General features: G+C 41.2%; 1 protein-coding gene across 1 annotated transcript; it reads right to left on the reverse strand.

The window, feature by feature from the left end:
* Window positions 1-20,411: 20,411 nt before the first annotated feature.
* On the reverse strand, window positions 20,412-25,692 carry Cdkn1b (cyclin dependent kinase inhibitor 1B). The gene is made up of 3 exons (XM_027955958.2): window positions 24,741-25,692; window positions 24,041-24,176; window positions 20,412-21,784 (listed from the first exon to the last, which is right to left on the reverse strand). Exons 1-2 carry the CDS (start codon window positions 25,213-25,215, stop codon window positions 24,055-24,057), a joined length of 597 nt encoding a protein of 198 aa, XP_027811759.1. The 5' UTR covers window positions 25,216-25,692; the 3' UTR covers window positions 20,412-21,784; window positions 24,041-24,054.
* Between the last annotated feature and the right edge of the window lie 819 nt (window positions 25,693-26,511).

Here is a 26,511-nt window from a genome sequence, read left to right on the forward strand (position 1 = left end):
CACTGCTGCATAAATGTTGCTATTGTTATGATTTATTTAACCCTAGAGAGAGAACATCTGTTTATCAGATTGTATGCTTGTTTTTTTTTTTTTTTTCCTGTGTGCAGACTCTAGCAAAACACAATCCAGAAACTCCAGAGAGATATAACTCAAAAACCTATCACTTGGAATCATATAAACTGGGCACGATACACAATCCACATTAGGGATGTAGCTCAGTGAGTGGTTAAGCGCCCTAGAGTTCAATCCGTGGTACCAAAAAAACGTGGAGGTGGGGGCTGGGTTTGTAGAGTGCTTTGTAGGGCTCAGTGGTAGAACACTTGCCTAATACGTTTGAGGTACTGGGTTCAATCATTAGCACCACATATAAATAAATTAAATAAAGGTATTGCATCCATCTACAACTAAAAATATTTTTTAAAGTATGAATTAGTAGAAAAAGTATGGAATTTTACAACAGAGGGTCCAGTGTACAACCTAATATTCAGTCATTTTTTTGAAACTGGGAGTTGAACCCAGGGTTGCTTTATCTCTACACCATATCTCCAGGCCTTTTTATTTTTCACTGTAAGACAGGGTCTCACTAAATTGCTGAGGATCTCATTAAACTGCTGAGGCTGGCCTCAAACTTGCGATCCTCCTGCCCCAGCTTTCCAAGACAAGGTATTACAGGTGTGCACTACCACTCCCCGCAGTCATTTGCATTCTTGTATATTTTCCCAAATTGAGGAAAGAATGAAAAGACATAATTAATGAGCAAGAATTTCAGATAACACTGGGCATATCTGCCCTTCCATCTTCCATATGTGGGCAGTGGGGAAAGTCTGAAGGCCACTGCATTAAGGAACCTTGAAATTTGTGGTTGCATTGAGGCTTCTAATTACCAAGGCAGGTTTGGAAAGAATTTTAGAGTTGCCAAATCATTTTTAAGGAAACAGAAAGATAGAACACTGTTAGCACAACTAGTTTTAGAGGAGAGCTATGCCCTGGAGTCAAGGTTTATTCCTTTGGGGGGGGGGGGTCGTCTTTCTTTTCTTTTTTTTTTTTTTTTTTTCTTTTCTTTTCTTGTACTGCAGACTTTACCCAGGATAAAACCACTTCACCACTGAGTTATATCCCAGCCCTTTTTATGTTTTTGTTTTGAGACAGGATCTCACTAAGTTGTTTAGGGAACTTCTAAATTGCTGAGGCTGGCCTCAAACTTTCGATTCTTCTATCTTAGCCTCCCAAGTTGCTGGGATTACAGGCATGTGCCACCATGCCTGACAAGGTTTCTTCACTGTTAGGACAATGCAGAAAAGGAAGGTTAAAATGTTGAACAGGGGCAGGTAGGACCTCATGGGTAAGACCAGAGTGTCCATAAACAATGGTATCTGAGAAATACCCTCTTTAATGAACCGTGAGAGTTAAAGTACCTGAGTTTGTAATGTTTAATTATATCATAGCTATATAATCATATTTTATAACCCATGTAAACAATAAACAATAATTAAATTTCTAATACAAAAGGTTTGAAATTGCCTGCCCTACCTCAAAATAAAAAGTTCACTATGGCCGGATGCAGTGATGCATGTCTGGAATCCCAGTAGCTAAAGAGGTTGAGGCAGGAGGATCACAAGTTCAAAGCCATCCTCAGCAACTTAGAGAGCCCCTAAGCAATTTAGTGAGACCCTGTCTAAAAAGGGGCTGGGGATGTGGCTCAGTGGTTAAGAGCTCCTGGGTTCAATCCCTAGTACAGAAAGAAAGAAAGAAAGAAAGAAAGAAAGAAAGAAAGAAAGAAAGAAAGAAAGAAAGAAAGAAAGAAAGAAAGAAAGAAAGAAAGAAAGAAAGAAAGAAAGAAAGAAAGAAAGAAAGAAAGAAAGAAAGAAAGAAAGAAAGAAAGAAAGAAAGAAAGAAAGAAAGAAAGAAAGAGAAAGAATTAATTCACTATGCCTAGCACTGCAAAAAAAAAAAAAAAATTCATTATGAAGAGACAGACAGCCATTACTCAATGTGATTACATGAACCTTAGAGTAAGTTAATAAAATGGATTTTCCCCTTTTATAAATTCTTAGCAGATAAAATTACCTTTGCAAGTTACTCCCAGATTTATTTTTTAATGCTATTTACTGTTGCTGTCCAGTAAAGGATACATTTCAAATGTATCTTGATTAGACAATCACATGTAACAAAAGTTCCTTCTCTTGAAAATGCCCACAGGAGTTCAGAAAACATAATAACTTCACTTTACTGTAACACTGATACTCTATTCCTGTTCCAGCTTTTGCCTGTTTCTTTTTAAGGCACAAAAAGCACCCATCTTCTCAATGGCTCTAGCTTTCAGGCCAGTTGACAATAGCAGAATGCAAATTATTCAATAACTACAGATTTAAATAGCTACGATACAATAGCAATTTAGCAGAGGTGTCCTGGGAAAAAAACCAAAACCAGTGACCCTGGGTAAGATGTGGATTCTCCTCATGTCTCCCCTCACTATCTGTCCCCACCTGCCAAGCTAACTTTATCTCCTAGTACTCCCCAGAACACTCCCCTTCTCAAATCTGTCCTTGCAGAGCCACCAATTGTACAGAATCAGCCCCTTGCTCAAAAATCCTCAAGGACTTCTATATCAGTTAAGATTTGCATTTGGCAGCTAGTAACAGAGCCCAGAAATAATAGTGGCTTGAACAAGATAAAAGTTTATTTTTCTTTTCCGTAAAGGAATTCTGGAGATAAGCAATGGAGAGCTGGTATGGCATCGCATATAGTTCCTGTATCTCTCTACTCCACAATGCACCTTCTATCCTCAGGAACAAAGAAGGCCTCCTCCGGTTGCACCATCTTATCCACCTTGTGGCAGCTGGGGGAGACAGGCAGCTGTCAAACTTCTTCACAAATGCCTTCAGGGGCTAACATAATCCAGCATACTTCATGAGCACTCCATAAATAATCACCGTTGCAACAAAATAATTCTGTGGTGACACAACTAAAACAATCACTCAAAAACCCTTAATAAATACCAAGAATATACCCAGGACACCACATTAGAAACTACAGGGTATAATTTGAAACACTTAAAGAGAAGCCTACTTTAAAATATCTGCATAATTAGGGGTTTGGGGTGCAGCTCACTGGTCAAGTGTTTGCCTATCATGCACAAGGCCTTGGGTTCAATCCACAAATACCACTCATAAATAATAATAATAATAACAATAATAATAATAATATCATCATCATCTAGGTAACTGGCTCACCACAGTGCCTGAAATTCCTAGGGTTAGAGGTTTGTTTTGCTAGATTAAGAGCTTGCACCTCTGGTAAAAGGGATGGTATTGTTCTGAGAAAGTAGGCAGAGTTACAAAAAGGTAGAAGGCAACATTTGACACATTCAAACTTCTTTTTTTTCTTGGTACTGGAGACTGAACCCAGGGGTGCTTTACCACTGAGCTACATCCCCAGCTTTATTTTTTATTTTTTTTATTTTGAGAAAGGGCCTCACTAAATTGCCAAGGATGGCCTTGAACTTGCAATCCTCTGCCTCAGCCTCCAGAGTTGCTGGGATGACAGAGATACACAACCACACCCAGCAAGGCATACAAACTTAAGGCATACACAAAAAATACTTGATGGCATCAAGTGGCACAGAAATGCCAATATCAAAAGGCACTTTAGAAGAAGCTGGAAGGTTTGGGTACTGCCTTTGGTAAATCTGTGAATGGAGTGATTCATTAGTGCCCTAACGAGTCCCAAAGATTAAGTTTAGGGGAGAAAGGAAAAGCTACCCAGGGCAGGTCACAGAAGCTATGTGATGAAGGCACTAATGGCTCTGGACTGGCTGTGCACAGTAAAGGCATGGAGGCCTGAGAGGAGGGGAAGTCAGACAACCTGAGAAGAGGAACGGAAAGTGCAGGTGAAACCACCTCTTGTGCAGTACAACCCAAGGACGGTGTGGGTGTCCTATCCAAAGCACTTTTGCTAGGCTCCAGGGGTCCTCCAGTCCTGCCTTTGCTGCTCCCAAGTTGGGTAACCTTGGACAACTGAAAAGTCTCTGAACCTCAGTTTTCTCAAAGAAGAGGTTTTAACTAGATGCCCTAAGGTCCCTAAATAGCACTAAAATTACCTAAAACTTTGGCCAATCTTGAGCAGGTTGCTGAGAGCATTAGATGAATATGTAAGAAGAAGAGTTAGTTCCAACATAGGAAGGCACAGGAAATGGGTACAACTGTGTGGGGGGAAAAGGTGGCAAACCAAAGAGGCATCCCTGTTGTTCTGCTTCTGAGAGAGAGCCAGAGGCATCATTTTAGAAGCAGGTTTATAGCTGACCTGACCAGTATGAGTCCCTCATAGTTAGGAGTATATTCCAGAGGAGAAATGTAATAATGAAATAGGGAACACATGTGGCTATTATCTTATGCAGGCCTTGTTCCAAATTCTTCACATCTATTAAAATTTTTTTTTCCAGGGCTGGGGTTGTGGCTCAGTGGTAGAGTGCTTGCCTAGCATGTGTGAAGCACTGGGTTCAATTCTCAGCACAACATAAAAATAAATAAAGGTCCACCAATAATTAATAAAATACTAAAAAAATTTTTTTTTTTTTTTAGAGAAAAACATTTTTAAGGTTGTGAAGAGAGAGACAAAGAAAGAACAGAATTAAGGTATGTGAGGTACTTAGTCCAGGGTCTGGCACATAGTAGGAACTCATTGTTTGCAGCTCATCAAAATGTCTCCAGGAAACGGTCCCCTTGCTCCTTCTAGATAATCACTCTCTACATTCTCAAGCATGAGCATGCACTGAACCCTATTCACCACTCTGCACCACTTTCCCACGATTAACCAACCTATCAGAAGGCATCAACAGGAACCACAGCCTTCTGAGGTACATAACACCAAGCCTGGGCCCCAAGCCTTCAGTGGAGGGTCAACCCAAGATAAGCCTTTAGTTCCCTCCTTCTCACTTTCCATCAGCTCTACTTACTTTCTCTCTCTCTCTCTCTCTCTCTCTCTCTCTCTCTCTCTCTCTGTTGTTGTTTGTTTTGTTTTGTTTTTGGTACTAGGGTTGAATCCAGGGTTACCTTATCACTGAGCCACATCACCAGCCCTTTTTATTTTGAGACAGGGCCTTGCTAAATTCCTGGGGCTGGCTTTGAACTTGAGATCCTCCTGCCTCATCTTCCCAAGTTTGCCAGGATCACTGGCAAACGCCACCATGCCCAATTTCACTCTCTTTTCAGCAAAGATTTGTTTTATTCGTCTTACTAGAGGAGAAGAGGAGAGGTGGAGAAGAGAAAAGAAAACTAAGATGAAGACGTGCAGGAGTTATTTCAGGTCTGGGGCTGATAATTTAGAGCTGTGGCTTTGAAGAAACATGCAAGCAAGACAAATGCTTTTCCTAATGATTGAAAGAGGAACGATGTGCTTGGAGCTGGGATTTATGAGTCTCAAGATGAGCTCTGGGACAACCTGAGTTAACAGCTGAAGAAATGGAACAATAGGGAAGAGTTGGATAATAATTATAGAAGCTTAGGGGACGGATGACAGCCACTAGAGCTCTTCAGGTCAGTGAGCAACTCTAGGTCATTATACCAGTTTAACCAGCAGAGGTCTCTCTCCTACTGATCTTCAATTTTTCAAAACAAAACACCACCCCCCAACCCCAGGGTGGTTCATTTTCATTACCCCTCTTCTGAAGTCTCTTTCCAAAGCTAAATAAATAATAAATTATTTGGCCCAAGCATCTGTGAACATTGAATCTAGTAAAACTGAAAGACAAAAATGCTGAGATATTCGAGGAAAATGATACAGTATTCCCCCCCTAAGTTATTTTCTTGCTTGGAAGATTCACGTCAATTGTACAGAAAAACACATTAGACCTTAAAATAGCACAATCAGCTCATTATAACTCTGAAAAGAAAAATGCAGCTAAAACCAGTGGCTAGGTGGAGCAGCAGTCCTGGTGAGGTCCACCTCTTCACCTCTGGGACACTAAGCATGACTCTTGCTGGGATGTTTGCTTTCCTATAACCGAAACAGATCACAGTAGATGTTCCAAGCACACTGTGCTGCATCCTCTTCACTTCAGGGAGGCAGAGTTGTTCACATAATTTTGCATTGTGTATGTTAAGCAGCATTATGGTGAAATAAAAAGGTAAGCATGCCTGAACTTTCCTGCCCAAATCCTATCAGTATGATCCCAATACAAGATGAGGGGTTTTAACTAGAATTAAACAAAAATGAGGAAATAATCAAATATAATTGAAGCTGCTCCATTTATTCTCTTAAATAGTCAAAAGCCTTCCCACTGTTCTCGGGTAAAGTCCCAAATCATGTGACTTAAAAAGCCCATCACTCTGACCATAATAGTAGTCATTTCTTTCTGCCCTTTACTCACCAAGTCTCAGCCTTAAGCACCTTTTTCCAAAGTCCTCTCTGACTTGCAGCTTTGGACCACAGCTCTGCCCAGATCATTCTCCTTCCCCTCCTCTCCCTACTGGTTAATTCCTGATCAGTCTCTAGGTCTCAACTTCAAGGTCCTTTTAGAAAGGATTTCCTACACCCACTACCAGTTTGGGACTGGTTTGAACTCAGCATCCTACAGGGTGGTGAATGGCACACAGGGGAAGGGACCACCTATTGGGGAAATGGCTTTTTATAGCCCCATTCCACACTTTTTTTGGGGGGTGTTGTTTGGGGGTTTTTTTTTTGTTTTCATTTTTGTTTTGGTGAATATGGGCTAGCCTGGAGACAGTTTCGATTTTAGCCCTTGCTTGTTCCCTTGGTTGGACTTTTTCATGTGTCATTCAAACTGTTGGAGCAGAAAACTGAAATTTTTCTTTTGTTTGCTTTTTTGTTATTTTGTGGACTGGGGATTGAACTCAGGGGCCACTTACCACTGAGTTGCCTCCCCAGTCCTTTTTATTATTTTCTTTTTCTTTTTTTAATTCTGAGCCAGGGTCTTGCTAAATTACTTAGCAAGAGGTCTCTTTCTCTTACTAATCTTCAATTTCCAAAACAAAACAACAACCTCTCCTCCGTGGGTTGGTGCATTTTCTTGTTAAAAATTACTCTTCTTCTGAAGTCTCTTTCCAAAGCTAAATAAGTAACAAATTATTTGGGCCTCCCTAATTTGCTGAGAACTGGCCTTGAACTTTCAATCTTCCTGCCTCTGCCTCCCAAGTCGCCGGGATTTACAGGTGTGCATCACCACACCATCAACAAACAGAAGTTCTGAGGTGCCTTCATATCATGTTTAGTGATTCCATTTAGTGGGCACAGCTGTGATTCCTCATCCATCTCCTCCAACAGACTGGCACCATGATGACAGTGCTCCTGTTTGTCTTACTGAAGTCAACAGAGCCTGCCCCTGAGGGGTGCTCCCTGAGTACAACAATGACCCAATGCTCAGCACCCCTAAGCAATCATTAAGTTTTGTATAGTCACGTGCTTTTTATTCTAGTAAGATCATAAATGTTCACTGTTCAGCCTATCCTATTGCATTATGTCTTTCTTTAACTTCTGTCTTTTGACTCCTTCCTTTGACTCTTATGTGGTTTGTGGTCAAAAATTAGGAACCTAGCTTCCTTGGAAAATAACCTGATTCTTGGGGGATGGAATGCATGATCTTGAGCAGGAAACAGGAATCATAGGGTCTGAAGCCAGAAGGAACCTATAAGTCATCTTGTCTAAGGTGCCCACTTGACAGGAAATCAAGAATTAGAATTGTCTCATCTGTAAATGCAAAGATGGGATGAAGTGACTTTCCATACTTAATATTTGGAGCTTCTGAGATTTGCCCTGGGTGAATCACATGCAGAGTGACAGCTAAAGAATGGTCTGCTGACTTGAAATTTGAAACGATTTTCCCAGCACTGTGTCCTAAGTAACTAATCTAAGGCAGAGAGCGGATCTCCCAGGTGGTTTCGCTGGGTGTGCCGACTGCTGAAGAGCAAGGAATATGAGTTTGGGGATACTGTTACCAGTGAGATCCCGTGCGGCAAAAAGATGAAATAGGCTCAATTTTCCATGGTTTGTTAAGATGCCCTTGAGTTAATGGGGATGATATTTATACCTCACTTATGTGCCCTGGAAGCCAAACCATATACACACACTAGCACACACTCTCATCACTCATATATGGATTTAATGTCTGAAATTAAATTAAAAAATGAAGGGAAAATGGTCTGAAGAGACAAACCATGAGATCTGAAAAAAACTAATCCCATGTTCAATAAATTGTAATAATTAATTTTCAAATACAAAACATCTGTTTTGGGTTTGTTTTGTTTTTGTTTTGTTTTTTTTTTCCTTGTTAAAAATTTAGCCAAGCCAGGCACAGTGGTGCATGCCTGTAATTCCAGCTATTTGGGAGGCTAAGGCAAGAGGATCAGAAGTTTGAGGCCAGTCTCAGCAATTCAGTGAAATTCTGTCTCAAAATAAAAAGGGCTGGGGATGTAGTTCAGTAATAAAGCACCCTTGGGTTCAATCTCCAACACCAAACACACACACACACACAACACAACACACACACACACACAAATGCAGTCAATCCATAAATGTTTAAAGGAGTTTCTTCTACATCCCTTAATCAGTATCAGTATTAATGTAAGGGAATAAACTTCTATGCCCATTCTATTCATATAAACTTTAAATTTTTTTTTTCACAAAAAAGGCCTTCATGTCATAAATATTGCTCTGTACCTGCTTTTTGCCCTATTATAGACAACTTTACCTATTGATACATGTAAAGCCACCATACAACTTTTATTAATACATATAAAGCCAACTAGGGTAGTGTGGGGTTTCAATTTTTTGTTTTTGTTTTTGTTTGTTTCCTGTGCTGGGGATTGAACCCAAGCCCTTGCATGCTAAGCCAGTGCTCCACCACTGAGCAACACCCCCACCCCTTCCTGGGATGTTTCAATGGTTGTATTGTGTGTCATTCTTGGATAAACTACAATAGTTCAATCAAATATTTAATTCCAGCCAGGCACATGCCTGTAATCCTAGTGGCTCTGGAGGCTGAGGAAGGAATATCTTGAGTTCAAAGCCAGCCTTCAGCAACTCAATAAGGCTCTGTCTCTAAATAAAATACAAAATGGGGCTGGGGATGTGGCTCAGTGGTTGAGTGCCTGAGTTTAATCCCTGGTACCCTTCCCCCCCAAAAAAAAATTCAATCCCATAAAGTTTTACTAAAGAGAGTTTGTTTGGTTGTTTACTTTTTTGTTTCTTTCTAAAACCTAATACATACCAAACACAGTGGTGCACGTTTGTAATCCCAGCAACTTGGGAAGCTGAGATAGGAGGATAGCAAATTCAAGGCCAGCCTAAGCAACTTAGAAAGACCCTGTCTCAAAATAAAAAACAAGTCCTGGGGTTGTAGCTCAGTGGTAGAGCACTTGCCTTGCACGCATACAGCTCTGGATTCAATCCTCAACACCACATAAAAATAAATAAATAAAAATAAAGATATTGTGTCCATCTACAACTAAAAAAATATCGTAAAAAAATAAGAAGGGATAGGAATGTAGCTCAGTGGTGAAGCACCCCTGGGTTCAATCCCCAGTACCAAAAATAAATAAATAACCTAATATATAACATTACAATGAACATTCGGGTAAAATGTCTTTAGTCACAAATCATATACTTTCCCAAAAGTAAATTTATAGAAATGGGATTGTATACACATTTAAAACTCACAGTATGTAAAATACAAAGTGGAGAGGGGGTATTTAATATTTTTCTCCAGGTTATCAGCTAGAACCTAACACCATTACATAATATATTCTCGCTCTACTGATTAGACATTTCATGTTTGTGCAATAAACATTTATGCATAACATTTAAACATTTATGCAGTACATGCCACTTGAAGCTAAAAGGAGAAGAGTTTACAAAAAGCCAAAATAAGGTGATGATATCAGTAAATAGAGACGTTAAAAGCAGGAATGGATGAAGATGTGGCTGCCATCAGAGGCTGATTCAGGGGATTTCTAAGGGCATAGTGAAGCAAAGCACTATGGTTATATAGTTTGGATGAAGATCCAGGTTGGGTTTTACACCGAACCTGAAAGGAGGTCACAGATACCAGAATGCAAACTCCTTGCTTCTCTGGTCACCAGTGAAGCTGGAAGAAAATCACTCAGCCTTGGACAAAAAGGAGGGACACAAAGGGGAAACTATCAAGAAAGAATAATGGCCTATTCTGTATCTGGGGGTGCATGTATGCCTCATATTAACCTGAATTTATGCATTCAGTACATAGTTTATATCCCAATAGTCTCAAATGACAATTAAGCACATTTTGTTATTGTTATTTTTTAGGTTTTTGTTTTGTTTTGTTTTTGCAGTAATAGGAATTGAACCCAGGGGTGCTTTATCACTAAGGTACATCTCCAGCCCTTTTTACTTTTTTTTTTTTTTTAATTGACAGGATCTCACTAAATTGCCCAGGCTGGTCTTGAAATTGTGATCCTCCTGCCAAGAGGGTGGGATTAGAGGTGTGTACCACTACACCTGGCTTATGTTTTCATATTTTACAAGTCTTTTGTACCTCTTGTTTTGAAACTGTGTTCATACCCTTCATTTTTTTTTTTTGTGGTGTTGGGGATTGAACCCAGGGCTTTGGGCATGCAAGGCAAACACTCTACCAACTGAGCTATCCCCAGTCCCTTTGTCTGTTTTTCTATTAGTTAACTTTTTCATTGATTTGTAGAAACTCTTTATTTATTAGGGAAATTAACACTTCCGTATTATGGATTGCAAACATTTTTCCCAGTTAGCCATTGTCTTTGTATATGGGTATGTTATTGATTTATTACCACAAAAAAACCTATGCCTGATCCTTTCAGAAATCATTAGAGATGGTATTAAATTCAACAAATGCCTTTTTAAAAAACTTTAATTCTGTTAAATTATGAATAATATAAAATTTAGCACTTAAACCATTTTCACAGCATATTAATTCTGTTGATTAAATGTCAGTTAAAAATGTTGGTTTCTCTTCAGGGTAATAACAGCAATCATTAAAAATGAGAAAATATATTTCCGAAGTCAGCATAGTACTGGCTGTTGTTACTGGGAGAAGACAAAATAAAAACTGGGCACATACCTGTGATACCAATTACTTGTGAGGCTGATTATAAGTTCAGGGGCAGCCTGGGCAACTTAGCTCCAAACTGTCTCAAAATAAAATTAAAAGGGCTGGGGATGTAGCTCAGTGGAAGAACACTTGCCTAACATGTGCTAGGTCCTGTACCACCAAAAAAAAAAAAAAAAAAAAAAAATCCCCAGTACCACCAAAAAAAAGGAAAGAAAAGAAAAGAAAGGAAGGAAGGAAAAAAAAGAAATGAAACACACACATACCTGGATAACTCTTCTCCTTCTCCTTCTCCTTCTTCTTCTTCTTCTTCTTCTTCTTCTTCGAGGGTGGGGGGTGGGGGTAGTTACTGGGAATTGAACCCCAAGGTGCTTAACCACTGAGCCACATCCCCAGTCAGTTTTATATTTTATTTTGAGAGAGGGTCTCACCAATTAGCTTAGGGCCTTGCTAAATTGCTGAGGCTGGCTTTGAACTTGTGATCCTCTTGCTTCAGCCTCCTAAACCACTGGGATTACAGGTGTATGCCACAGCACCAAGCTCTGGATAACTCTTTTAATTATGTTATTTAAAAAATATATAATGGTAGTTGGGCACGGTTGCATTCAGCCTCATTACATAAACAAAGAAATAGAGAAACTTAAAAGCAAACTAGTTTGCAAAAACAGTAAGGGATTAAACGTAAGCATGTGGGTGCCAGAGCTTGAAATCAAACCACTACTACCAGTGTCTCACAAATAGTGGGGCCCAGGATACTGTGTGACATTCTTTAGATAACATGGAGAAACTTTTTTACATTTTTCAGCTGTGCAGGAAAGCACACACCTGTAATCCCTACTACTCAGGATGCTGAGGCAGAAGGATCATTCAAGACCAGCTTCAGCTATTTGGGGAGACCTTGTCTCAATATAAAATATAAAAAAGGCTGGGGAGTTAGGCTCAGTGGGAAAGCACCCCTTTGTTCTATCCCTAGAACCGAAAATTTTAAAAATTATTTCCTAATAGTTTTTGTGTTTTTTTATTGTGGTTAAATACACAACATAAATTTTACCATTTTAAACCATATTCAAATATACAGTTCAATGGCAGTAAGTATATTATTGTGCAACTATCACCACTGTGTTATTTCTTTAGGCCTTGCTTATTTTGCAGTGCAGAATTTTTATTTTTACATCATCGAATTAATCAATGTTTCATCTTATGAATTGTGTGTTTTGTGTCACACCTAGAAAGACCTTCCCCACTCTGAAATTTCATTTTGAAATATCTTCTATTATGTTTATGGTTTTACTTTTGCTTCTTCACTTCTTAATTTTTCAGGAATTTATCCTAGTGAAAAGTGTGAGATAAGGATCCCACTATTATTTCTTTAATGTCAACAGGAATTAAAACTTGAAAAATTCATTTAAATTCACAACGTGGGGTGGAGGCATGGAAGACAAGCAAAAAAGCCAGGAAAATTCTGGAAAAATTTTTCAAAAGAACAAATGGACTCCCTAGGGCATGGAGGACTAGACCCACCAGAAATTAAAACATATTCTAAATTCATAGTAGTTCACAGACTGATTTATATAGAACAATGAAACAAAGCAGGACATTCAGACTTTCTCATCAGAATTTGGGGTAAATGCATAGCTTAATTAGGGAGGATTGTATTCCTATCCAAGAATATGGTATCCACCCTTTTCATTTGTCCAGGGCATCTGTTAAGTGTCAAGACCCTAGAATGAGAACACTGTTCCCTCTTTCCACCACCTTCCTGTCTCCGGAAGAGTGGTAGTGAAAAGTTACCTGTTAAAAGTTTTGTTTGGGGTTTAAATTTTTTTCCCTAGAGTCCTTCCTAATATATTAGATTTCCTAGGTTCCTATTTACAGAATGTGGAAAGGGGTGATAATCAAGTTCGATTCCACTGGATATACAGTCATGTGTTACCTAATGATGGGATACATTGTGGTAAGTACATTAAGTAACTTTGTCATTGTGTGAACATCACCAGTGCACTTACACACATCTAGACTATATAGCCTACTACACATGTAAGCTGTGGGGTACAGCCTATTGTTCCTAAGCTACAACCCTGTTCAGTGTGTTATTATACCATACACTATAGGCAATTGTAACACAACAGTATTTGTGTATCTAAACATATTTAAGCATAGGAAAAAAATACTATATAAAATGTTTTCATAAACATTCAGTATAGAAGGCTTAAAAAAAAAAAAGATATGTATGTGTAGGGCATTTACCATGAGTACAGCATGCAGGATTGGAAATTGCTCTGGGTGAGTCAGTAAGTAGGGAGTGAGAGTCCTAGAACGTTTGTATACATCATTACAGGGTTTATCAACACTGTACACCTAGGCTACACTACATTTGTTTTATTTTCCTTTTGTTTTGTTTTTGTGATGCTAGGGATTGAACCCAGGGCTTCACATATGCTAGGCAAGTAATACCACCAAGTTACATTCTCAGCCTAACACAATTTTTTTTTTTTTTTTTTTTTTGGTACTGGGGATTGAACCCAGGGGTGCTTTACCACTGAATTATGTTCCCAGCACCACCACCACCACACTTTTTTTTTTTGAGATAGGGTCTCACTAAGTTGCTGAAGCTAGCCTTGAACTTGGGATCCTATTGCCTCAGTTGCCCAAGCCACTGGGATTAATCAAGGCGTATACCACCATGCCCAGCTATTTTTAAAATTTAACTTAGTTTTTTACTTTATGAACTTTAAAATTTTTAACTCTTGTAACAATATTTAACTTAAAATAGTATAAAGATATACTATTTTATATAAAATATAAAAAATATTTTATATCCTTATTTATAAGCTTTTTTCTGGTTATTATTTATTTTTTACTTTTTAAATTTTTTTTGTTAAAAAGACATAAACAAACATATTAACTGAGGCCTACACAGGGTCAGGATGGTCACTATCACTGTCTTCCATATCCACTTCCCACCCCACTGGTACATCTCCAGGACAGTGCTGTGCTTGGAGTTGTCAGCTCTATGACACATTGGCTTCTGGAACCCGCCCTAAAGGACCCACTGACTGTTTTACAGTTAGTTATAACACACACACATACACACACGACAATAAAAAGTACAGTAAATACATAAACCAGTAACATAGCCATTTATTATCAAATATTATGTTCTGTACATAACTGTATATGTTGTATTTTTTTTGCGGGGCGGGGGGGGGGGTACCAGGATAGAATTCAGGAGCGCTTAACCACTGTGCTACATTCCCAGCCCTTTTCTTTCTTTTTTTTTTAAATTGTAGATGGACACAATAACTTTATTTTATTTATTTATTTTTATGTGGTACTGAAGATCAAACCCAGTACCTCACACCTGCTAGGCAAGCACTTTTCCACTGAGCTACAAACCCAGCACCCCCTTTTCATTTTTTATTTTGAGACAAAGTCTCACTAAGTTGCTTAGAGCCTCACAGAATTGTTGAGGCTGGCCTCAAATTTGCAATCCTCCTGCCTAATTAGCCTCCCAAATGGATGGGATTATAGGAGTGCATCACCATGCCTGACTGTGCTGCATTCTTGTACAACTGGTAGGACAGTAGGTTTATTTACACCAGCATCACCACAAACACGTGAATAATGCATTCTGTTATGATATTAGGACAGCTATGATATAACTAGGCAATAATAATGTTTCAGCTCCATTCTAATTTTATGGGACCAGTATCATATTCATGGTGCCTAACTGCATTTGCACCATATTCTCATAATTTGGATTCAAACATAATACTTTAGTCAAAGTTTAAGCATTATATATCTGTAGAATTCTACTTAATGGTTCCAGAGCCTGAATTTGGGCCTACTGAAACTTGTGAAGTTAGGCTGGGTACAGAAGTATGCACCTGTAGTCCCAGCTACTCCACCAGCTGAAACAGGAGGATTTCCTGAGCTCAGAAGTTGAAGGCCATGCTAGGCAACACAGGAAGACCTCTTCTCTAAAATAATATAAATAAAATAAGGATACTGTTTTTAAGAAGTTAGGGTGCCAGCTAGAAGTTACCTTTACTCCTCAGTATTATTAGTGACCACTCTTAAAGATGGGGTCTCAAGTTATCATAGGTGTTGCTCTAGAACAGCAATGTCCAATAGAAATGTAATTTGAGCCACACTTGTGAATTGTCTGTTAACCTCCTTTTACTTTACTGTGACAATTTTTAAAGTTTATAATCACTTATTCTCTAAATCACACTCTCTCCAAAGGAAGTCAGCATACAAACATGTCTTTTCTTTTTTCTTTTTTTGTTACATTTAAAAAGGTAAAAAGGAAAGATGAAACTCATTTTAATAATATATTTAACCCAATATATCAAAAATATTACCATTTCAATGTAATTTATATAAAAATTATTAATGAGATGCTTAACATTCACTTTTCATACTAATTCTTGGAAACCTGGTACATGTATCACACAACAAACAAATACAACCAACCATATTCAAGTACTCAATAGCCATATGTGGCTGCTGGCTATTGGACAGTACAACTCTTCAAGATGACAATGAGCAAGAAAAATGGTCTTAATTGAGTGGAAATTCAGAAATTCCAAACTTGGAAATGCAGTATCTCAAGGGTTTGGAAACTAGTTCAAATACTCATTTGATATTTGAATCTTGTCTACAATGTCCCTATGGGCGGGTGGGGGGGACTAGTGCTCGATTCATTTCTGGGAGTGTGAGCTCACTGCTCCTGCCAGTCCTTACCTCAAAAATTCCCCTTTCTATTAAGTCACATGCTTCTGGTAGTGTTCCCCCTGGCAGGGTGGATGCCCTGAAGGTCAGGACTCACTAGTGGACTCCTATGAAGTGGGATCAGAGAGATAAAAGAAATACAGTCGTGCTAAAGGCATAAGTGGGGTGATTTATGGTGATTTGTGGAGCTTAACGAGGTGGGATAATTTAGGAGTTTGTTGGACTAAGAAGAACTGGGACAGTTATGAACTAAAAAGTCACCAATGGGTTAGAAACTGTTATAATGCTAGAGTGACATCTGGTTAAAATCAACCACTACACCAACAAGACTAACCAACAAAAAAAATATATATTAAAAAAATACAGGTATGTTTATATGCTAACTTCGCTTGGAGACAGCGTGGAGAATAAATGTGATTATAAACTTTAAAAATTGTCAAAGTAAAACGTAATTGGGTTCTAATTAATAAAGGACATAATTTCTATAGACTCTGTAATACAAATAACATTATCCTAAATCTTAGAGTACTCAATGAAAAGAATTTCCAGACCCAGAAATAAAAGGTACTAGGAAGTTTTATTTCCTATCTCCGTTTTAACATATTTCTCACTCAAAAACACTCTGGAAATCGGAGACAGGAAAAACGTTTAAGTAAAAAGTGACTCTGACTGCCTGAATCATGATGGTTTCTGACTGAGTGGCCCCTGCAATAATGCATGTTTTGCTCTATGTCCATTTCTATCGCTCTCTTATTCCTTGGTTGCAAGGTGGTGTTCCTTTCCAGACCACCGTCACCCTTCCACCCTCCCCAAATCTACCTTTCCAAGGCAGAGGAAGGTGCATCCTCGCCAGAAGTCCTGCCCGCGCCTTCCTACCTCTGGCCAGCAGCCGGTGAAACGGCGCGCCCTGGACATCCATTAACGTTTTATACTACATCTCAGCCCCAGCCGACGCTTCTCCCGATTGTTTACAGCTGCCCCGCGTTCCCCAGCTAGCCCGCACACTACCGAACGCACTTTGGGGGAAATTTTTGGAACAGAAGCTCCGCCCATCTTATTCCCTCCCGCTGCACAAAACTATCTACAACACCCCACCTTCCAGCAGCCCAAGTAGGTTTTGTCACATGATCCTTGGTACTGTATTTTTCACAAGAAAACAAGCATAAAAAAAAAAAAATTCAAACTGCATGCGCCCGCCAATGGGAAAGCGAAGGGGGTGGGCGGGGGAAGTGCGCCGCGGGCAGGGCGGGGGCGGGGACGCGGGTGAGCGCCGAGGCCCGGACCGCAGGGGATTCGTAAAGCGCGCCGGGTGCACGATTTGGGTCTTTTTTTTTTTTTCCTCCAAAACCGGCCTAAGCTCCAGACTCCGCCTGAAGCAGCTTCACGGATCCACCTTAAATCTTCAGTGGACTCGGCTCAGGGGTCAGTGGGCGCAGCCAATGCCAATCAAGTTTACAACCACCAGCACGGGAGGGAAAAAAAAAGAGCAAAAAAATAATCTTCAACTTCTCTTCTACACACACACACACACACACCGTACGCAAACACACACGCACACAAAAGGAAGGAGGAGTAGGGGACAGGCGCTCGAGAAAGGGGGAAAATATTTGCAAACGCTCAGTCGAAGCTCGGTGGCCGCGGCCGGAGCGCTAGGGTACTGCGCGCGGGAAGCGCGGCCCGACCCGAGCGCCATGATGGTCGCCGCGGTTCGGAGCCCATTTTCTGGAGGGGGAGCTGCAATGATGCAATCCCCCGGCCCGCGCCCCGACTGCGCGCCCTTTGCCGTGCCTTTTCTTAACGTTCCTTTTGAGGCGCGTCGAGGTTTCGCGCCCAAAGCATTTAATGATTTATATATTTCCCACTTTCTGATTCCTGCCCCTTATGTGTGCCCACGCGCGACGGGTCGGGTACTCAGACGGTGGCACAGGAACTAGGGTTTACGTGGAAATACTGCACTTTCGTTTCTATGAGGTTGGCCTGCGGCTGACCCCACCCTATCCCAACCCCCACACGAAAGAGATCCGGGAGGTGCCCCCAGAGGTTTTCTAGCAAGGTGGTAGGCCCCCTTTGCACCAGCTCCTTGTGCAGGATTTTTGCCTTTTTTTGGGGCGGGGGACGGGAAAGGGGGTGGCGAGCGTAGGGTGTGGCTCAGGTGGAAGATGGTAAATTTAAAAAGAGAGATCCATACTCTGAAAAACAGATTGGTGACCCTAGGCGAGCTTTTATACAGCTTTCAAATTCAAAGAGCTAGAAGAGCAAGTGTGTACGCTAACGATGATGACGATGAAATGGCGAAGGCAGCGTTCCCTGAGGTCCGGGAAAGGTTGCTCAGTGCGGCCAGGGCGGTGGGCGCACCGTGGCCTGGAAGGCCGCCTGCCTTGCTCCCTCCCACTCGTTGAAGTCCACGGTCTCCTAGGTCCTCCAGACCTGACCCACATTTGGCCCCCAGACCCACATTTCTGCAATCCGGCCCGGGTACTCCGCGCTGGGCAGTCAGGGATGCGATGGTGGGGGGTACCTTGCGAAGCAGGGACGACCCCCTAAAGCGGCTAGGGCTCTCCGCCAGTCCTGAGCGCGGAGGTGGCTCTCCTTGGCCGCCGGCGAGCCGAGAAGCCTTTCGAAATGCGCGGGGCTGCGGATCATTGGAGCCTTGGGGTAGGGGTGGGAGCCGGCTGCTGCCTAGGAGGGTCCACGAATTGGAAAAAGTTCTCCCCTTTTCTCAAATCCCCCCACCACTCAGGAGGTGCCTGGGTACTCGTGTGGAGAGGAATGGGGACTTTCACTTCTTTCTTAACCTAGAGGATTGATGATGAGAGAGGAAAGTTTCTAAGAAACCGCCCAGCACCGCTGCGCGGGCAGAGGCGCGGCAGCCCTCCGCGGCCTGCGGGAGCCGCGGGCGCGGGAAGTGCGCGCGGCGACCCGGCCAGAGCTGGAGCTGCAAGTTGTAGACCAAGAGCGAGACTTGATGGCCTTTCCGTCCGGAGGCATGGGCCAGCCCGATCGCGCAACAGCCCGGAGGGCTAGGGGTAGAGGGGGCTACTGGACAGTTTAGGGAGACGAAGGCGCAGTGGCCCGGGTGGTGGGGCTAAGGGTGGCTGGGGCCGGCGGCCGCATCCCCCAAAAGAGACGTTCGCTGCGAGCCTCACAGTCCGGGTTCGGGGGGAGGGCAACCTAAACCTCGATGTAGATTTTTGAAGGCTTGACACGAACGTGCAAAGGACGGAGGACAAGGTGACTTGGGGGCTGCATTCCTGTGAATGTGCCTGGCTTTGGGAGCATCCACTTCTTCCCGGCCCAGAATTCCTAAAACGCAGTCTCTAAAAATTCACATTAGAGAGACCTCTTTATGAAAGGAAAATGAGATTCATGCAGCAATTAAGAGGCTATTTATCCTTCTATTAAAGACACTGTCAGAAGTACCTTTTTTTTTACTCAGAAAATCTTTAATTTTATTTCATTATTTTCCGACCTTCCACTCCTTCCTCCCCATTTTGAATTGTTTTCCTTTACTCTCTGTCTTTTCCTGAAAAACACCCTGTATGCGTGTTTTGAACAGTCACAAAAACACCTTTAGTCTTTAATTAAAATAATACCTATTTGGTATGGACCAGACATCAAGAAGACCTATTTTTCCCCTTCCCGGCAGCAGGAACTAACTATTCTCTAAAAAATAATGATTAAAAAAAAAAATCTTCTGGTCAAAAAATGCTGAATCTATCTTATTTATAGCCTCTTTTGGGATACAATGATGAAAGTGGTAGTATTTGAGTAGAACAATTTAACCCAACTTTAGATTTTTACAATTTATCCATTTGCTGATTACTAAAAGGAATAATTTAGTTTTACACCTTAACCACCTTTTTTTCAGATTGTGGAATGACAGGAATCATTTTTCTAGGTGACTTTAAAGTACCTTGTCATAATTTTTTTCTTAGGTTTTATATAGATAAATAGATATAAATATAGATATATGGATATATCTACTGTACAGATACAAGAACCCAAAATGCTCAGATTTGGAACTTTGATTACCTAGTTTTCAGATGTGTAGATTATGCCAGGATATTCAAAAATTGAGGAATTCGAGTATGATAACCAGTTAATACCTGCTTCAACCACTGTAGAAGACATACCAATTTAAGAACCCATATGTTTGAATATTTTGCACAAATTGTTAGATTAGATGGTCTGAACAATTGTTTTTAATGCCTCACACTTCGACTGTGTAAATACAGAATTTAGAGAAGTCATCATGTTACTTTCATTTTCAATCCTGCAAATGTGTAATCAGTCTACAGTTAGGTAAGGGTTTTTGGTTCTGACACATTCATATCCCAGAAGACATAAATATTTTAACTAAAAGAGACTTTGACTATTATTTATTTGAAAATGTGGCTTTTCCACTTTCTACTTCTAAAGCTTTGTCCACTCATACAAGAGGGAAAAACAGTAACTATTAACTATTCGGACCCACATAAAACATCATATGAGTTGTGGGCCGGAATTATGTAGATATTTGTCACTTCACATTATATTTATATAAATATGACTAGAATACCAGATTGAACACCTGAAGCTTTATGAAACACATTACAGCTGCACTCAATGAATAGCTATGGAAGTTTTCTTTATTGATTGCTTGATGTGTAACAATAATTGGCATCTTTTTCACACATTACAAAAAATTATACTTGGCTCAGTATGCAATCTTTTAAGCATAGCCATATTATTTAACAAAAGAAGGGGAAAACCTAGTCTACCCAATACAGCATTTACAAATGCACAAAACATGCCACTTTGGCTTGTATATTGTCTAGATTAAAAAAAAAAAATCTCTTTTTAACATAAATAAGTTAGTATAATTTTTCAGTGTCTTTACAGAGTTATGTACACAGGTACACTTCAAATGGTTTTGTTTCATACACTTACACAGGCAATGAAGAAATACTGTTTAAAGATGTAGTATCCATTTCCATTATTCCACAAGTGTGCTTTTCTTTACATGCGCTTTCCTTTAAAAATACTATTTTCCTTTGGGCAAATTAACAATTAGAGAAGATTAAATTAAAAATTATTTCATTTTTTTGTGTGTGTGTCTGTGAAGCTACTTATCAATCTTTAAAAATACCTCGGGATTTCAAATTGTTTTTACTGTGTCTACACAGCTCAAAGAGAAAAGAAAACTAAGACATTTTCTCAACAAATTTGGTAAATGTAGATGGTCAGTTTTGGGCATTCAGAAATCTCCATCACATGCCCCAGATTTTTGTTCAAAATTACTTGAAGTGATTACCAAACTGCTGAATAATTATCTGGTATATTCTAATTTTAAGGGAAACTGAGGGGGGGGGGGGCGCAGGGTTAGAGACACTGAGAAAAACAGTTGTTGCTGTTTTTTTGTTTTTAAAGACATTTGCTAGTACATAACGGAATCATAAGAACTCCCAAATAAGAATAAGCTTCATGTAAAAATAAATAGCAATTATTTGTAGCCAGTTTTCAAATTTTGATTTTAAAAATGAAATATCAGTGTCACTGAAAGGAACATTACATCTTTAAAAAAAAACAGTTGAAGCCCTTCCCCAAAATTGCTTCGGTTATGCAAGTCAAATATTTTTCTCCTTGCTATAAACAGAAGCAAGTTCTTCACCCCCACCCAGGCCAATTCCTCATCCCCACCCTGCCCTCCCTTCCCCAATGTTTATGTGCTACATAAAAGGTAAAAACTATATACACAGGTAGTACAATGAAGCAAATAAGGAAAAACCTAATTGCACGATGCTACATCCAACGCTTTTAGAGGCAGGTCATTTAAGAGTGCCTAAAATTTTAGTGTTATTGTGTTGTTGCTTTTCAGTGCTTATACAGGATGTCTTTTCCATGGAGTCAGCGATATGTATTTAAATTTTTTTCTTGTATATCTTCCTTGCTTCATCAAGCAATGACGTATCTGATAAACAAGGAAACACATTCTTAATTCTGCAAAAGAAACAAGAAAGAAGAATTAGGGGAAAGCACAAGATTGACAATACCAATAAAGTACAGGAATATTTTGTCACTATCTTATTTGGGAAATACCTGAGTGATGCAAAGAGAAAAGTATGTACTAAAAAGTTTGATGACTATGGTCATCTCCACCGACCACCGAACATTGTCTTAACTGGATTTTTGCTCTCCTCTGTGTTAACACAGGGGTTCTTAATAAGTGGGCAATTTTGCCCAGCTCCCCCCACCCCCAGGGGATATTTGGCAATATTGAGACATTTTTGATTGTCACAACATTGCTACTGGTATCTAGTAGGAAAGGCCACAGATACTGCCAAACATTTTAAAATGCACAGGACAGCCTCCTGCATCAAAGAATTATTCGGCCTAAGATGTCAATAGTGCAGAGGTTGAGAAATTCTAAGCAAGAATCTGGGTCAAAGATAGTGAGAAAGAAAGGAAACAGGAAAATTCAGAAACTCTTAACACTTAAGAGTAACATCATTTTCTAAATTTGAAAAACACTTGGAAATCTAACTTGTGAAGGCCTCCAGAAGAAAATTCTATTAACATCGGGGGTCTTTCCCCCAAACATTCTACTTTCGGATTCATATGAATGCTTCTGAACAGATCCTTACTACTATTTCTAGTATCCTCTGAATTGGCAGCATTACTAACAAATGCCTCTTTGCATGTCAGAATGGAGGCAAATCAAAACAAAATCCAGTAGCTATGATACACGGGCCTCATGAGTTAGACGACAAGTCACAAAAAACAAAAAAGCTACAGATGTTAAGCCTGTTCCAGAAAAATTTTCATCCAATTTTCCATTTTCATCCAACTTTCCAATATTACACTTTGAAGTGTAATATTAAGGGTCTACAATGCCATTTTGTATTAGTTTTGAAAAATACCAGATATATGTGGAGAAATCATATTATGACATTATGATTTGAAAATACAACAAACCTAAATTCCATTTTAACCTGGATAGTCTGTATTTTTAAATTTTTGTGAGAATTTTAAAAATTAGGGCTGGGGATTTAGCTCAGTTGGTAGAGTGCTTGCCTTGCATGCACAGGCCCTGGGTTCAATCCCCAGCACCACCAAAAAAAATAAAATAAATAAAATAAAAATTTTAAAAAAAATTAAGTTGAACATTTAGATTCTTTTTTTTTTTTTTTTTTTAAATATCCTAGGCTATGAGTGTGCTTTGGGGAAAACAAGGGTCACAATCCTTGTTTACAAGAAATTTATAAACTATTAAGATTTGCACTTTGATCATTATGAATAGCCAATGTATTTAAATTTGAAGGCTAAATTATTCAAATTAGCTATTTGGGGTGATCAGATTTTTGTACATGGAAAAATCTCCACTTGTGCTAGGTACACTCACCAGTCCTAACATCTACTATCCATTTCCCCTACAAATACCCAAATCATCCTGTTAATAGCACAATTAGCATACACAGGATGATGTGTTCCTGGGTGACAATTCTGGAAGTTAATTTTAACTTCAGCTTTGCAATTTCAGTGTTATCAGAAACTCTGTAGAACTTTAGTACTTTTGAGCTTTCCATTTTGGTTTTTTAAAATACAAAGTTTCCTTCTCTGTCCCCAAAACTTACCAGAAAACAGGGAAAGTGACAACTTAAAAAAATGATAAGGATAAAAGAACACAGCACACCACCCTATTCGCATTCCTAATGCCTTGCCTAATCAAATGTGAGCTATTTGTACCTAACTTTCCCCTCAACAGTTAAATGTAATCATTTATTTACCATTTTTCTATGTATGGCTCAAAATCTACTGACTCAACTTGAACCTCTAAGAAATGAATTCTCATGAAGTGGGACTGAGGGATACCCCAGTTCTTAATCAGATAGGGAAAGAATCTATTGTTCCCAACGCGTTTTGGTGGACCCACAGAGATATTACCTTCCTATCTTTGGGGCCTTAGTTATAAGCACTTGCCTGAGAAACTGACTCTGGTTGTTGAATGTTTCAAGGGAGAATCATACTAGGAACTAGATACTTTGGAGAACTACAGTATCCCACATAGTGTTTTCCAGCCTTCCCCAGTCAGTGCTACTTTTTGATTAAAAACAAAAACAAAAACAAAAAAACCTCAAGTTACTAATCTGCTAGCATCCAGAAAAATCGTATATTGTACGGTTTGCAGGCCCAGAGGTGCAGGGTGCGCAGCCCAGTTCGGGTGTCAGTTCTGAGTTCTTTTAGTGATCAACCCACCGAGCTGGAGCTGTTTACGTTTGACGTCTTCGGAGGCCCGGCTTCTTGGGAGTCTGCTCCACAGAACCAGCACTTGGGGAACCGTCTGAAACATTTTCTTCTGTTCTGTTGGCTCTTTTGTTTTGAGAAGAAGAATCTATGGGTAAAGGGAATTTTTCAAAAAAGAACAGACACAACCTTTATTAGTAAAAACAATGGCTGACAGAAGTTGTTCAGGGAATGAAAAACCCACCACCTCCACCCACAATTCTAGAATCGTCATCCCCAGTGGCCTTTAAGGGCACAAAATGAAGTTGTTTCTACATAACAGAAAGCGCATTCTACACCCCACATATATCTATCTACCCCTCCCCCATAGCTAAGAGGGAGACTGTCGATAAACATCACAACTTTGTCACATACCTACAGCTGGCTAGGAGGGATGCGATGTGTTAGGGTTGGGAAAAAACAGGATCTTACTACCTCCGGTTTTTTACTTCAAAATCATAAACAGACAAGCAGTCAGCCAGGTAGCGCTTAAAACACTAAGATTAACAAAGCCTGCTCCACTCCACCACCACCCCCCCCCCGCGACCAAAAAAAAAAAAAAAAAAAAACAACTAAATCAGAATATGCTGAAAAGCAAACTGAGGTTAATATGGTCAGGCAGGCAAAGAGACGCTCCAGAAAGATAATTTTATGTTTTTGAAAGGGTCATTACCATCTGTTGCGGGTCGCTTCCTCATCCCTGCGCACTGCTCCGCTAACCCCGTCTGGCTGTCTGACGGGTCAGTCTTTGGGTCTACCAAGTGCGTGTCCTCTGAGTTTGCCTGGGACCCAATTAAAGGCACCGCCTGGCGGTTCCCGCTGACATCCTGGCTCTCCTGCGCCGGCACCTTGCAAGCGCCTTTGGGGGGCCGCGGGGGTCTGTAGTAGAACTCGGGCAAGCTGCCCTTCTCCACCTCTTGCCACTCGTATTTGCCCTCCAGGGGCTTATGGTTTTGAAAATCGAAATTCCACTTGCGCTGGCTTGCCTCTTCCATATCTCTGCAGTGCTTCTCCAAGTCCCGGGTTAACTCTTCGTGATTCACGGGACCGAAGAGGTTTCTGCAGGCGGAGGGCTTAGGGTGCTCAGCCTGTCGGGCGTCCATCCGCTCCAGGCTCGGGCTCCCGTTAGACACTCGCACGTTTGACATTTTTCTCCCGGTCGGGTCTTGACCGCCTAGCTCCCTCTCTCAAAAAACAAAACCGAACACAACAAAACACCCCGACGCAGTCCGGACTCCTCTAATAAGCCCTGCGACTGCCCTCAGAGCCAAGAGAAACAAGCCCGAGCCTCAGGAGCGCGCAGGTCTGGGGGAGTGAGTGCGGGGACGCCCGGGACAGACAGCCTAAAGTCTCCGCCGATCAAGTGTACGGGCGAGCGGGAGGGCGGGGAAGGGAGGGGAGGAGGAAGGAGGAGGTGGCAAAGCCAGTCCAAGTCCAGGCTGGTGCAATCCCGCGGTCCCGCGAACCCAGCCGCTCTCCAAACCTTGCCGCGGTCGGAGTCGCGGAGCCGTGAGAAAGTGGGGAGAAGGGAGGGGGAGAAAAACACCCCGAAAAGACGAGCCCCCTTTTTTAGTTGCCCAATATGGCGGTGGTAGGGAGGCTGACGAAGAAGAAAATGATTGACACGGCAAGTCTATTTAAACAGAGGAGGAGATCCATTGGTCGCGGCGCCGGGAGCCGCCCCGCCGAGGCTGGCAAGCGCGGTCTTAAGGTGGCCCCGGCGCGGTTCCGATGCCTCTCCGCGTTCGCGAGCGCGCGACTCCCAGAGCGCCGCCAGGAGATTGGCTGGTCGCGTGACTGCTGGAGGTGTATTGCTGCCAACAAACCTGCTCTGGCTGGTCTCGGAGAAATTACAAATAAGACAAACAAACTAGCCAAACGGCCGGGAAGCTGGGGAGGGGCCTGGGGCCTGGGGTTCTCGTCCCCGCGCTGCGCTAGCTGGCGCGCGGCCGCTCCTAGCCGCGAACTCCCGCTCCTCGCCCGGGAAACCAGGGCCTGGACCGTGTAATCTCCAAGGTCGCTGGCAGCTCTTTTGAGCCTCAGTGGCCAACTCATTTTGCCCTTACTCGCCGTGCTGGGGATGCGGGCGGCTGCGGGGCGGAGGCAGGCGATAGGAGTAGTAGCCCCAGCTCGGCCCTCCCGGGTGGCCCCCATGAGTGCCGGTGGCCGGGAATCCTCAGCTGAGCGCCAGGACCCTCATGCCTGGCTGCCTTAGCTTGGGGAAGAGGGTGGGCAGTGGTTAGCTCAGCCTTAACCCAGAAGTTTCTGTTATCCTAGGAGAGGCCAAGGGCTTAGGCAAGAAACCAGAGCGAATGTCTTTCTGTAAATTAGCTGGGAATAGATGCAGCATTTATAATGCATTCTGAACCCACACTTTCCCTCAATAAACTAAGAGTCTCAAGATCAGAAATTCGACTGGTCTCAAAAAAGTTCCTTAATAAACT

Source organism: Marmota flaviventris, chromosome 3 (genome assembly GCF_047511675.1).
Source record: "Marmota flaviventris isolate mMarFla1 chromosome 3, mMarFla1.hap1, whole genome shotgun sequence".
Taxonomy (NCBI): Eukaryota; Metazoa; Chordata; class Mammalia; order Rodentia; family Sciuridae; genus Marmota; species Marmota flaviventris.